Consider the following 15,374-nt stretch of genomic DNA (forward strand, 5'->3'; position numbering starts at 1 on the left):
AATGGGAGCTTTTTGTCAGAAATTCCGACCGTGTGTAGGCTCCATTGGACTTTTTTGTCGTAATATCCGACAACAAAAATTTGAGCGCTGGTTCTCAAATTTTCCGACAACAAAATCTGTTGTCAAAAATTCTGATCGTGTGTACACAATACCGATGCACAAAATTCCATGCATGCTCGGAATCAAGCAGAAGAGCAGTACTGGCTATTGAACTTCATTTTTCTTGGCTTGTTGTGTTGTACATCACCGCGTTATTGACGTTCGGAATTTCCGACAACATTTGTGTGACCGTGTGTATGCAAAACATGTTTGAGCCAACATTCGTCAGAAATAAATCCAGGATTTTGTTGTCGGAATGTCGGATCATGTGTACGGGGCATAAGGGTTCCCTTCACTGGAACTAAGGGGCCAAACCCAACCCCTGAAAAAGAACCCTACACCATAATCCCCCCTTCACCAAATTATTTGGACCAGTATACAAAGCAAAGTCCATAAAGACATGAATGACCGAGTTTGAGGTGGAGGAACTTGATTGGCCTGCACCTCAATAGAACACCTTTGGGATGAATTAGAGCGGAAACTGCGAGCCAGACCTTCTCGCCCACATAAGTGCCTGACCTCACAAATGCACTTCTGGAAGAATGGTCAAACATTCCCATAGACACACTCCCAAACCTTGTGGACAGCCTTCCCAGAAGAGTTGAAGCTGTTGTAGCCGCAAAGGGTGGGCCAACTCAATATTGAATCCTATGGATTAAGACTGAGATGCCAATAAAGTTCATGTGCGCATAAGGGCAGGTGTTCCAGTACTTTTGGTAATAGAGTGTATCCTAATAATTCAACTTTTACCAAAGGTTTTGAATAAAAAGCCTTTTGTTTATATGCAACATCTTTAAACTGTCCTTGATCTCTTTATTCCTCAAGCTGTATATGAAAGGGTTTACAAAGGGAGTAAACACTGTATACAACAAGGACATTATCTTACTGGTCGTTCGTGATTGTCCTTCCTTTGGAATCATATATGCAGCAGCTAGGGTTCCATAAAATATAAACACAACAGTGAGATGGGAGCTACAAGTGGAAAAGGATTTCAGTCTTCCCGAAAAGGAGGATATCTTTAATATTGTTAAAACAATATAAGTATATGAAACCACTATCACTAGGAAGGGGAATATTAGCACAGGAACACACAACAAGATAACTTCCATTTGAACTTTGGATGTATCTGAACAGAAAAGTTCCACAAGAGGATTGAAATCACAAAATAAATAGTCAATAACATTTGGTCCACAGAATTCTAGTTGACTTATTTCAAGTATTGATATTAATCCTATAGAACAGCTGAAAATCCAGGATACAAGAACTAGTTGAATGCAAAGTGATTGTTTCATAATGGAGGTATAATGCAGAGGAGAGCAGATGGCCAGATAGCGGTCATAGGACATCACTGTCAGAAGGTAACATTCAAATGTTTCTGTTGAACCAAAGACATAATATTGAGTGATGCAACCAGAAAAAGATATGGAGGTCCTCTCATGTAGAAAAATATTTAACATGTTAGGAGCAATATCTGTGGTCAGTATGATGTCAGATATAGAGAGTTGGGAGAGGAAGAAGTACATGGGAGAATGAAGGGTCTTGCTGAAATATACCAACATGATGATCAAAAGGTTTCCACACATTGTCACAATGTATATAATAAGGACCAAGGTGAAGAGCAGCAGATTATATACGGCCATGTTGTTAAATCCCAAAAAGAAGAATGTGGTGATATTACCTTTATGTGTGGTCTGTGTGGAAGCACAAAAGTTTTATACAACTTTGTATGTATTAACCGTACCAGAAATAATATACATTGACTTTGCAAAATGACTGATAGCAAATAAGGTGAACCTCTGACTTTGAATACCCTTTGAATACAGCTTGGGATATGGGAAATTGAAAAAAAAAAAAAAAAAATTCTAACACTAATATCTGGTTTATTTAAGTGATCTTGGCATCAACTTATTTAATAAGCTCAGTGTATGTTTGTTAATTGGGCAGTCTTTATTTGTTTAGTTAATTTTCCATGTAGGAAAATGACATGAACATTGAGAAGAAGTGGAACTCTGGGCAAATAAAACATGACATAATTGTCTCATAATGGCTCAGTAGACATGCTTGGCCAGTCCATCACTGTCAATTTGGAGGTGTGCTTGGGGCTGTTATCATGTTGGAATATTGCCCTGCAGCCCAGTTTCCGAAGTGAACAGATCATGCTCTGCTTCAGTATGTTACATTACATGTTGGCACTCATGGTTCCCTCAATGAACTGTAGCTCCCCAGTGTCGGCAGCACTCATGCAGCCCCAGACCATGACACTCCCACCACCATGCTTGACTGTAGGCAAGACACACTTGACTTTGTACTCTTTACCTGGTTTCCACCACACACGCTTGACACCATCTGAACCAAATAAATGTATCTTGGTCTCATCAGACCACAGCACATGGTTCCAATAATCCATGTTCTTAGTCTGATTGCCTTCAGAAAACTGTTTGCGGGCTTTTTTGTGCATCATCTTTAGAAGAGGCTTCCTTCTGGGATGACAGCCATGCAGACCAATTCGATGCAGTATGCGGCGTATGGTCTGAGCACTGACAGGCTGACCCCCCATCCTTTCAACCTCTGCAGGAATGCTGGCAGCACTCATACGTCTTTTTCCCAAAAACAACCCCTGGATATGACGCTGATCACGCACACTCAACTTCTTTGGTTGACCATGGCAAGGCCTGTTTTGAGTGGAACCTGTCCTGTTAAACTGCTGTATGGTCTTGGTCACCATGCTGTAGCTCAGTTTCAGGGTCTTGGCAATCTTCTTATAGCCTAGGCCATCTTTTTGTAGATCAATAATTATTTTTTCCGATCCTCAGTTCTTTGCCATGAGGTGCCATTTTGAACTTCCAGTGACCAGTAAGAGAGAGTGAGAGTGATAACACCAAATTTAACACACCTACTTGAGGGGACAGCAAATGTACACTGTTATACAAGCTGTACACTCAATACTTTACATTGTAACAGAGTGTCATTTCTTCAGTGTTGTCATATGAAAAGATAGAATAAAATATTTACAAAAATGTGAGGGGTGTACCTATCTATCTATCTATCTATCTATCTATCTATCTATCTATCTATCTATCTATCTATCTATCTATATGTATATCTATATGTATATCTATATTATTAGACTTTTAGGTATACCTTAAAGTGGTTGTAAACCCTTACAAACCACTTTGACCTACAGATAAGCCTAGATTAAGGCTTACCTGTAGGTTCAAGGAATATCTCCTAAACCTACACGGTTTAGGAGATATTTGCCGAAAGACAGGCATGTGCCGTAGACAGTGGCACGCAGGCGCACTGAGCGCTCTGCAGTTAACGTCGATATGCCGGGAGTGGCGGCTCCCGTGCGCATGCGCGGGAGTGACGTCATCGCGGCTCCGACGAATGACAGCGCCGGAGCAGCGAGACCCACCAAGAAGATGGAGGCTCCGTACACAAGGGGACAGCAGTGACTTCGCTGGCTCCTGTGTCAAGTAAGTGATGCATATTGGACTACTATGTGATGCATAGTAGTCCATTATGCTTTACCTTTGCAGGGAATCAAAGAGGAAGTAAACCCATCAGGGTTTACTTCCTCTATAATGCCATGACATTAGTGGACAACTATGCTACACAACGCAAAGAAGATAAATGGATCAAGTTATAGAATTTCTCATTTGTCTTAATGATTACTATTTCAATTAATTCAAGCATTATATCTTGGTGAATTGAATCTGAAATAAAAAAAAAAAAAAAAAATACTTACTCTGTTTGCTAATGATCTCTGATGAAAACCCATATTTTTTTTGATAATTTAACTTAATTTTAAATAAACCAACAAAAATCAATGTAGATTCTTTTTTTTGTATTTATAACAGAAAATTAAAGTGTCAGTATTAAAAGTGTAACAATATTAAATGCATTTTTTCAAGAAAGAGTTTTTTTACCAGTTTTTCTATTGAGCATGGAATAAAAGCAGAATGTCATGAATGGAAAGAATAAAAAAACAAAAATAAAAACAAAGGAAGTGAAAATACTGTCAAATATGTCAAAATAATGTCAAAAATGAAATACATAGTTCTGGTTCAATGAATCTTCTTCATAGGAGTTTTTTTTTTTTTTTTTTTTTACCAGTGTTTCTATTTAATAGGGAAAAAAATAAGACCTAGATAAAGTCATGAATGGAAAGAAAAATAGAAAGAGAGGGAGAGAGAAAATAACATTAAGTATCTTATATATAAGTGTAAAGCATATGATGTGTATCGGTGGATAAGCTCAGTTGACTGAATAAGAAACCTATTTTCACACAAACATTTATATGTTTCTTCACAGATTAAATATTCCATAGAGAGTAAGTAAGATCTCTTTGGGTTTATGTTTGTGACTGTAATAAAAATAAATGTATTTTTTTTCAAAATACAATACTCAATACAAACAATACTAGTAAATAATTGCTCAGAAAAATAATTGCTTTAACCACTTCAATACAGGGCATTTTCACCCCTTCCTGCCCAGACAAATTTAACATTCCGTAAGTATCATAGAATAGTATACATTTACTTAATAGAAAAAAGAACAGTATGTAGATTGTTTAAAGAATTCAAATTATCTGAATAACAGTATACAGGATTCATAAAAGGAAAAAGGAGGTATTATGTTATTACATCATGGTATACATTTGAACCTGATTAGAAATCAACATATTCAACAGTGGATCTATTTTAGCATTCTGTTTCACCAAAAATGATTGAGTTGTCTGTGTAGCATAGCTATCTCAACTTGGAAGGTTGGATCTCTGTATTGTATTCTGAAGAGTTCCACTTTCCCCAGATCAAATTTTGGGAGGGAATCTTCTATGACTGCTGTGAGATGTTCCATTCTACGGATATCTGCGATAGTGGAGAGGAACTGTGCAAAAGTAGGGGATGCGGTAGTACGCCAACATTGTGGTATTACTCGTTTAGCTGCCAATAAAATAGATACCATCAATTTATTGAGAGCTTTTGTGGTTTTCATAAGGGGTAGGCCTAATAGGAGTTGTATAGGTTGAAAAGGGACCGGAATGTCTAGCACGTTTTCCATATTGGCATGAACTTGTGACCAGAAGGGGGCGATAACAGGACATTCCCAGAATATGTGGAAGTGGGTACCTAAGGAGGAACCACATCTCCAACAGTAACTATATGGTGAAAGTTTGTGGGCTGTCAAAAAAATCGGGGGTCCTATACCAGAACATCAATATCTTGTATGCCGTCTCCTTCTGGGCTACACATCTGGAGACCTTAGAAGTAGCGTCCCATATTTTCCCCCATTATGCCAGAGATATAGGTCTGTGAAGGATCTGAGTCCATCTCCGCATATATGAGTGGCTCTGTTTAGTAATAGGAGTTGAGCTGTGAAGGATTGTATAGATAATAGAAATCTGGGGAGGTTCATATGGGCCATAAGAGCATAACATTTCAAATTCTGTAGGCATGTTTAAGGTAATTCGTGGGGATCTAGAAGTTAAAAAATGTTTTATCTGTAAGTAAGAGTAAAATAGTGTTTTCAGGATCTTATGTTTGGTTTGTAGATCAGAAAAAGAAAGTAGTGTGTGAGTCCTTGGATGTACCAAGTGTCTTAGCTGAAATATGCCAGCTTGGGTCCACGGCAACATGGAGTCATAAGATAGGTTGTCAGGTATTTCTGGGTTGAATAGGACGTTTATTAATGGTGAGCACTGGGAGGATAAGGTGTATTTACTGGAACAGCGCTTCGAAATTGAGAGTGTGAATAACATGGGATTTAGACAGATTTTCTGTAGTTGGGGGGTAAATTTGTCTGAGGAGGGCCAGAACATACAGCACGGGTGGGCTGGGAGTGTGATACTCATCTCGATTTCTGACCATCTGTTTGAGGCAAATTGAGATGTCCATGAGGATATGGCTTTTAGATGGGTAGCATAGTAATACTTATTGATATCTGGGGCTCCTAGACCCCCGCATAGGCGGGGAGCCACAAGGACTTAGTTAGCTAGCCTGTGAGATGCAGTATTCCAGATAAAATTCATGAAATTCCTGTGAAGCATTTTGAGTTGGGTCATTGGGGAGAGTTTCAAAAAGATATAGCATTTTGGGGAGAATAGACATCTTAAGGACGTTAATTCTACCAATAAGAGATAAGGGAAGCACTGTCCAGTTCTTTAGCAGTCTGTTGATCTCTAAGAATAAGGAGGAAAGTTTACTTGATATAAAGTGGAGTAGGAGGGGGATAAGCGTACCCCGAGATATTTGAATGATTGAGAGCACTATCGATATTTGAAATTATTTTACAGGGTTTTCGTCAGTTCAGTCGAGAGATTAATGGGTAGGGCTTCAGTTTTAGTTGGGTTGATTTTGAAACCAGATAGGTTGCCAAATGTTTGTAAGGTTGAATGAAGTAATGGAAGTGATATATGTGGGTGAGTGACTGTTAGTAGAATATCATCTGCAAAAAGGGATAGTTTGTACTTCTGATGTCTCAGTGCCCCCCCCCTAATGTCTGGGTGGGCACGTATAGCTGCCGCCAGGGGTTCAATGCTGAGGATAAAGAGCAGGGGTGACAGTGGGAAGCCCTGTCTTGTACCGTTACTAAGGGGGAATGACGCTGAGACATGGGAGGCCATCTGAACCTGGGACATAGGGGTGGAGTATATTCCTCTTAGGGCTTGTAGAAAGGGCCTAGAGAAACCATATTGTGACAGTGTAACAAACACAAATTACCAATTCAGGCGGTCAAATGCCTTATGAGCATTTAGGCTTAGTAATACAGCAGGTCTGTTGGTTTTGGTCAGGAGGTCTATAAGGTCTGTGGTACAACTAGTGTTATCCCCTGCATGTCTGGTTGAGACGATTCCAACTTGGTCCTTATGATTTAGTGTGGGGAGAAGTAAGGATAATCTATTAGCTAATATTTTCATAAAAATTTTGTAGTCAGAATTTAAAAGGGCTATGGGGCAGTAGTTGTCCGGTAATGAGGGATCCTTTTCTGGCTTCAGAGTCACTGTGATGAAAGCATGTAGGAATTGAGCATGGGGGATCTTCATTGTCCTCATTGAGGCAAAGAGCATCTCCATGTAAGGTATTATGGTGGGGAGAAATTTTATTCATAATAGGAATAGGGGAGTCCATCCGGGCTTGGGGATTTGTAGGCCGGAGTTGTTTAATGACTTCAGTGATTTCTTCAGCCAAAATATGTGCATTAAGTCCCAAATGGTCATCCGGGGAAAGGGTGAGGAGATTTAAAGAGTTAATAAACCTGTCAAAGTTATCTTGTGTAAAATGGGAGTTTCGATCTGTGGCCAGGCAATTATACAATTTCTGATAGAAATCACCAAAAACACCAGTCATAGCTTGGGGGCAATATGTGGGTTTTCCATTGTATTGTTTTAGGAAGTTGGGTATAGAAGCTTGGGGGCGTGGTTTTAGTTTGTTGACTAGCAGTCTGTGGGGCTTATTGGCGAATTCATAATATTTTTGTTTTGACCAAAGCATGGATTTGGTGATTCTGGCTAAGTCCAATGTTTTTATGTGATTACGTAGGGCTGTTACGGTTCAGAGACACTCCACCGGGGGATGCCTGAGAAGTTTTTGTTCGGTGTCTGATAGTTGAGTTAGTAAGGTTGATCGTTGTAGGGTTCTATCTTTTTTAAGGCTTGATCAAGTGGCTATACATTCACCCCTGAAGAACGCCTTGTGAGCTTCCCACAGGGTAGATATCTCCGATACCGAATCCTTTTTTATCTGAAAGAATTTGTTTAGTTTTTCCTGCAGGGGTATTTGGGTCACAGGTGAGTGAAGGAGCGATTCGTTGAGACGCCAATGGCATTTCCTAGGGTTGGGCACAGACAAGAGAAGGTCTAAAGTTATGGGTGCGTGATCTGACCACGTGATTGGGAGAATGTTTGCGTCAACTAGATATGGCAGTAAAGGTGCAGAAATAAAGAAATATAGTTTGTGGGGTGGAGAGAAAAATGAGAACTGTTTGGCTGTCAGATGTTTTATTCTCCAAGAGTCAAACAGTCCATGTGTCCTGATCATCCTACGAAATGAGGAGGAAGATTTTTGTACCTGTAGAGAGGGAGTATTTTGAAACAGGGCAGCCCTGTCCTTGTTTGGGGGCATGCATAAGTTAAAATGCCCTCCAATAATCTGGAAGGGTTGGGAAAAAGAGTGGAGTTTCTCAAATAAATTTTCTAGAAAACCAATTTGTCCCAAATTGGGTGCATACATATTAGCCAAGGTAAAGGAAGTGTTCAAGTGATCACAGTCCAGGAGAACATAACGGCCCTGGGGGTCAAGATATGAGGATTTTACTCGTATGGCAGAGGAGCGTTTGAGAAGGATAGCCACCCCAGGATCAGAGGCAACAAAAACTGCGAGGAAGTGTCTAGAATCTCTCAATGGGAACATGGTCAAAAATCAGGACCGTGTAGAGGGAGCATGGCAGTCCGCAAGACTTAACTTGTCGGCCCTAGTCTGATCCGAACAGCAAATGTAAGAAGTATGTAAGGAACTTTTCAACTGCAATTGTCCCGGAAGCAATTGCCCTTGGGTGAGCACCACAGGGAAGAGACATCAGCCTCTGAGCCCAGAGACTTGAGAACATAGAGGCGAGTAGACAGGGCCTCTATGCATAAAAAAAGGAAAGCCATAGGAGTTATCCAAAATGATTTATCAAGTAGGGCCTTTAGAGGATGCATTCCTCTGAGGGGTGAAGGGGGTTTTTCTGGGTTTGTGGCGAACCAGAGTCCATATTTTCCCGGGTGTTGAGAAGGGTCTAGTAGATGGAACCTGAGTTTGCAGATCCTCTTCAGGGATGGGGGGAAGTCCCAGATTTTTGATGAAAGATTCACTTTCCTGGAGGTCTCTCATGGTGTGTTGTGAGCCATCCTTGGTTACCGTTAGATGAAAGGGGAAGCCCCATCTGTAGGGAATCTGATGGTGCTGTAGGTGGGCGGTAATCGGGAGCAAAGTGCGATGCTTAGCCAGTGTTTTGGGCGATAGGTCGCTAAAGATTTGAATCTTCGCTCCTTTGAATTCCACTCTGGACCTGTTACAGGTAGCTATGGTCAAGGCTTCCTTGCTTTCGTAAAAATGGAAGCGAACGACTATGTCTCTGGGATTGGCACCTTGGGGGGGTTTAGGAGATAGTGATCTATGTGCTCTGTCAAGGCACCAGTCAATATCAGGAATGTCGGGTGCCAAAGTAATAAGGAGAGCCAAAAGATAGGGTCTGATTTCTTTGTCTGTAATGGACTCAGGAACACCGTGGATCCAAAGGTTCTGCCGGCGTTCCCTGTTCTCAAGGTCTTCTTGTTGTATGTGTATTTGTGATACCACATTTTTAAGATTAGCGCTTTCATCCTCCAATGCTTGGACATAATTTACCATGTCATCAAACTTTGATTCCAGGGTATCTGTTATTTCCCCTAGCTGGTCTATTTCCCCTTTAAGTTCGTGAGCCAGTTTATTTACCTCCTTGGTATTATTGTGTGTAAGGCTCTGAAGCAAGGCCTGCAATTTCAGATCTAAAACGTCCACCGTCACTAAAGTAGCCATTGCAGGTTGATCTAGCTGACCAGGGCTGTGTGGTTTGGGTGGAGGATTAGCAGCAAAAAATGAGGGATCGACCAGCGGGAGTGCATCAGGTGGGTCCGTGGCGTCCGCCGAACTAATTGAGGCCGGGGATTGTGGCCTACGTAGGTATTTGTCCATGAGGGCTGTGGTGCTGCCTGTGAGGAACGCTTCTGGTACATGTGCCTCTGATCACAGATCTTACACATGCATTGTCCGTAGCGTAGCTGAGTAGTTCCCGGATCAGGTGAGGGACTCCTGGAGCTGTAGCCGATGATGTAGTGGAGCGGGAGCTTCGGATACAGGAGACGAGGCCGGAGCTTTCGTTTAGTGCTTCCGCCAAATGTGCTTCTTGAAGAAAGGTCAACCATTCCCATAGACACACTCCTAAACCTTGTGGACAGCTTTCACCAGAAGAGGTGAATCTGTTATAGCTACAAAGGGTGGACCAACTCAATATTGAATCCTAGGGACTAAGACTGGGATGCCATTAAAGTCCATGTGTGTGTAAAGGCAGGTGTCCCAATACTTTTGGTAATATAGTCTATTAACTAGCAGATTCAGATGTTCTTGACTAACAAGTTAAAGTTGAACTTCAGCCAACAATTTACTAGCAGGTACAGCAATAGCTTTTTATTTTCCTTCTGGGATCAAGGTTTTCCATAATTGAATGACAGCTGACCATTGTAAGCACTAGGGATGCCGACGGTTTGGCCGAGCATATGTTTGAGCTGAACTTTGGTTGTTCGGATGTTCAGCAAACAGTGAACATTATGCAGTGTTCATGGCAAATTTCGAAAGCTACGGAACCCCATTAAAGTCTGTGGGACACTAACATGAAAAACCAAAAGTGCTAATTTTAAAGGCTTATAGGCAAGTTAATGTCATAAAAAGTGTTTGGGGACCCCAGGTCCTGCCCCAGGGGACATGTATCAATGCAAAAAAAAATGTTTCCGCTTTTTTTCGGTCCGTCGGGCGGGGTGAGATGGATCTACATCAGGGGACATTTTTATTTTTTTATCTTTTAATAAAGGACTTATCCCAAAGTGTCTCCTGTCTTTTTACTATTTTTGACACTTTTTTGTGAAAATACAATGTACCGGAAAAAAGGGGGGTGTAACCACGCTAGAATAATAAAAGGAAGGCAATTAAACCACAACAAGCAGCAGCATAAAGTGCGATAACACAGAAAGTCAATAAAATGGAAAAAAGATGTGCTATAAATTTTGAGTCCATAAAACAAGCATGATACCAGAAAATAAAAAGTGAAGGTTGTAGTCACTGATGAATCACAACACTGCAGTGTGCATGCACAAACACATAAAGTGTCTGACCACCGTAGCTGTCGATTATGCTTACCAAACAGCAAGCATTAAAAGCAGGTGGCTTGAACCCAGCCTGGACATTTTACACTCACAGATGACCACAACCCTTCATTCGTCCCGATATCCGTAGCTTTCAGTAAATGCTCAGGAATAGGGATGAGCCGCACACCCCCCGGTTCGGTTCGCACCTGAACCTACAAACGGACCAAAAGTTTGTGCGAACTTTAGACAACCATTAAAGTCTGTGGGACTCAAACATTCAAAATCAAAAGTGCTAATTTTAAAGGCTAATATGCAAGTTATTGTCCTAAAAAGGGTTTGGGGACCCGAGTCCTGCCCCAGGGAACATGTATCAATGCAAAAAAGTTTTAAAAACAGACGTTTTTTCAGGAGCACTGAAATATACCTTTAAATGTCGTGCCTGGGGGTGTCTAAAGTATGCCTGTGAAGTGGCACGTGTTTCCCATGTTTATAACAGTCCCTGCACAAAATGACATTTCTAATGGAAAAAAAGTCATTTAAAACTGCTTGTGGTTTTAATGTAATGTCTGGTCCCAGCAATATGAATAAAAATCATTGAGAAAAATGGCACAGATACCCTCCCCCTGCCCATTACCAGCCCCTTTGGGTCTTGTATGGATATTAAGGGGAACCCTGTACCCAAATTTAAAAAAGTAAAGGCTCAGAACTGCAGTATACAGGCGGTGCAAACAAAACAGGGACTGTGTAGGTTTGTTGTGTTATGTAGAATCTGTTTGCAATTTTGAAGTGGTACATTTTAAAGTGTAGCTCCAGTCAAAAAATCTATTTTTAATCTTTTTGGAAAACATAGGGAAGGGTTATCACCCTGTATTATTTTTTTCGCTGTCTGTCTTTTTTCAACTCACTTCCTGTTGTCTCCTTCCGTTTGCAAGTAGGAGACATTTGTAAGTTGGATGTTTGTAAGTAGGAGCCTGCTCTATATGCTCTGCAGAAATTTGGGCCAAAGCTGTTGGTTTTGCCTCAAGTTAACACTGTAAGCCCTCAAAGTGATTCTTGGTGGACGCTGGAGCGCCCTGCTGTGAACTATTATATCAAGAATTGTAATTACATGCCCTTGTTGAATAGTGCTAGAAAAATTGGGCCTTTGGTCGTTGTGGTGGTGGTGCTGGTGCCATAACACTGTAAGTCCTCACAGTTACTCTCGGTGGGTGATGGAATGGGCCCTGCTGTGAAATATTATATCAAGAATTGTAATTACATGCACCTGTTAAACAGGGACTTATAAATTGGGCCTTAGGCACTGGTGCTTGTGCCACAAGACTGCAACCACTCACAAATATTGTAGTTGAGCGCAGCAACGAACCCTCCTGCAAAATATTGCATCAAAAATTGTAATTACACGCCCTTGGTAAACAGGGGCTTAAAAATTGTGCCTTAGGCACTGGTGCCACAACACTGCAACCACTGACAAATATTGTAGTTGAGCGCAGCAATGAACCCTCCTGCAAAATATTGCATCAAAAATTGTAATTACACGCCCCTGTTAAACAGGGGCTGAAAAATTGGGCCTTAGGCACTTGAGCTGGTGCCACGACACTGCAACCCCTCACAGCCCGCTGAGTGCGGTCAGTGCTGTCATAGAGCGCGGGGGGGGGGGACACTTTCTGATCTTTGAAACATCAAGATTAGGGATGAGCTTCGTGTTCGAGTCGAACGTACGTTCGACTCGAACATTGGCTGTTCGTGCGTTCGGCGAATTCCGAACGTTTTGGCCGTTCGCGGCAAAATTCGAGTGACGCGCGCGCGGACCACAATGCACTGCGTTGGCGCAGTGCATTGCTGCCCGATGATTGGCCAAGCATGCACTGTGACCCCGCATGCTTGGCCAATCGCAGCGCCGGCAGCGAGGAGAGCCATGATTGGCCACAGGCATCCTGCCTGTGGCCAATCATAGCTTAGGCTGTGTAGTGCACGCCCCACACTATATAAGGCCGCCTTTAAGGCGGCCTCCTGTAGTGTGTTACTTTGCATCTGAAGCAGTGGGTGTTCTGTGTACCTTCAACACAGTACACACCAATCGTTTTTGTCTGATTTCCTATCTTGCTGCTGTGTAGTGGTTGTTGTCTGTGCCCTGACTGCAGTATACACCACTATATTCACCTCACCTATATAGCTAGTGATCTAGCTTTAACCACTTAACAAATGCCCATTGCCGATTAACGGCTTCAGGGCGGTTGTTTAACTCAGAGAGGCCGTTAATTAACGGCCTCCCAGAATTCTGCTCTCGCGTGCCCCGAGGTGTGCGCACTCGAGAGCATCCGTGACCGCCGGGTCCATAGCGGCCGTTTACCACGTGATTGCTCCGTCAAATGACGGAGTGATCACTTGGAAACAAATCGGCGTTATGTTATGACGCCTGTTCCTCCCTCCCCTTTCTGTACCGATCGGTACAGCGGAGGGGAAAGAGATCGGTGTCAGCAGCGATGTGGGCTGCATCTGCAGTGCCCACATCGCTGCTCACCGAATTTAACCCCTCAATTCCCTGCCAATACTCTGCAATACCAGTGCATACTCTGCAGTACCCTGCCATTACTCTGCAGTACCCCGCCATGACTCTGCAGTGCAGTACCCCGCCATTACTCTGCAGTGCAGTACCCCGCCATTACTCTGCAGTGCAGTACCCCGCCATTACTCTGCAGTGCAGTACCCCGCCATTACTCTGCAGTGCAGTACCCTGCCATTACTCTGCAGTACCCCGCCATTACTCTGCAGTGCAGTACCCTGCCATTACTCTGCAGTGCAGTACCCTGCCATTACTCTGCAGTACCCTGCCATTACTCTGCAGTACCCCGCCATTACTCTGCAGTACCCCCCATTACTCTGCAGTAACCCCCATTACTCTGCAGTACCCCCCAATACTCTGCAGTACCCGCCATTACTCTGCAGTACCCCCAATACTCTGCAGTACCCTGCTATTACTCTGTAGTACCCCGCCAATACCCGGCCAATACTCTGTAATACCCTGCCATAAATTGCCATACCCAGCCATACTCGGTGATACCCTGAAATACCCAGCCATAGACGCCCCCCACCCCTCACCGCCCTCCGGTGCTTCTACCAACTCGCCAGTACAATCAAAGCCAGAATCTTTTTTTTTTTTTTTATTTCAGGCTTCCCAGCCTAGAGGTGAGATGTGGGGTCATATTGACCCCCCAGATTTCACTGTAAAGAGGACCTGTCACCCCATATTCCTATTACAAGGGATGTTTACATTTCTTGTAATAGGAATAAAAGTGATCAAAAATATATTTTTGGGAAAAAAAATGTCAAACTAAAATAAATAAAGTAAAATGAACAATAAAAAAATAAAATAAAAATTAAAGCGCCCATGTCCCCATGTGCTCGCATGTGCCACACATGTGAGGTAGCCCCCCGAGAATGTTAGAGCGAGAGCAATAATTCTAGTCCTAGACCTCCTCTGCAACTCAAAACATGTAACCAGTAAAAAAAAAATTAAAGCGTCGCCTATGGGGATTTTTTAAGTAGCGACGTTTGGCGCCATTCCACGGGCATGTGCAATTTTGAAGAGTGACATGTTTGATATCTATTTACTCAGCATAACTTCATCTTTCACTTTATGCAAACATTGGGCTAACAAGTGGTTAATAATAGAGCTTGCAGTCAGTAGTGTTAGGAGATAGTGCGTGCTGTCTGCGTGCTCTGTACCCAGTACATACCGCTATAATATAGGGCAGGCCCCTACTTTCAAACATCCAACTTACAAACATCTCCTACTTGCAAACGCAAGGAGACAGCAGCAAGTGAGATGAAAAAAGATGGACGACAAAACAAATTATACAGGGGTGATAACCCTTCCCTATGTTTTCCAAAAAGCTTAAAGATATTTTTTTTGACTGGAGCTACACTTTAAAAATGTACCGGTTGAAAATGACAAACAGATTCAACTTAACACAACAAACCTACACAGTCCCTGTCTTGTTTGCACCGCCTGTATACTGCTGTTCTGAGTATATAGGGCCTGGGGGCCACACGCATTTCCTTTTTTTAATATGGGTACGGGGTTCCCCTTAATATGTGTACAAGACCCAAATAGGCTGGTAATGGGCAGGGAGGGCTACCCATGCCATTTTTCTGAATGATTTTCAACCATATTGCAGGAACCAGATATAACATTAAAACCGCAAGCAGTTTTAAATGGTGTTATTTCCGTTTAATGTCATTTTGTGCAGGGACTGTTCTAAACACGGGAAACACGTGGCACTTCACAGGCATACTATAGACACCCCCCAGGCACCATATTTAAAGGAATATTTCACTTTTTTTTTTTTCACTTTAATCGTCATTAAAATCAGTGCTCCCGCCAAAACGGTAG

General features: G+C 42.3%; 1 protein-coding gene across 1 annotated transcript; it reads right to left on the reverse strand.

Moving 5' to 3' along the window:
• Nucleotides 1-674: 674 nt before the first annotated feature.
• LOC143964048 (olfactory receptor 5P68-like) lies at nucleotides 675-4,355 on the reverse strand. The gene is made up of 2 exons (XM_077473761.1): nucleotides 3,848-4,355; nucleotides 675-1,790 (listed from the first exon to the last, which is right to left on the reverse strand). The coding sequence occupies exons 1-2, from the start codon at nucleotides 3,878-3,880 to the stop codon at nucleotides 846-848; spliced, it is 978 nt and encodes a 325-aa protein (XP_077329887.1). The 5' UTR covers nucleotides 3,881-4,355; the 3' UTR covers nucleotides 675-845.
• Nucleotides 4,356-15,374: the final 11,019 nt, after the last annotated feature.

This window comes from Lithobates pipiens, unplaced genomic scaffold, assembly GCF_037356315.1.
Source record: "Lithobates pipiens isolate NorthernLeopardFrog02 unplaced genomic scaffold, aLitPip1_a1.2 Scaffold_8, whole genome shotgun sequence".
Lineage (NCBI taxonomy): Eukaryota > Metazoa > Chordata > Amphibia > Anura > Ranidae > Lithobates > Lithobates pipiens.

Coding starts and splice junctions, on each gene's coding strand:
- LOC143964048 (XM_077473761.1), bottom strand. CDS start 3,880: ATGGGTTTTCATCAGAGATCATTAGCAAACAGA. Junction 1,791..3,847: donor AGAGATCATTAGCAAACAGA/GTAAGTATTTTT, acceptor GCTTCCACACAG/ACCACACATAAAGGTAATAT.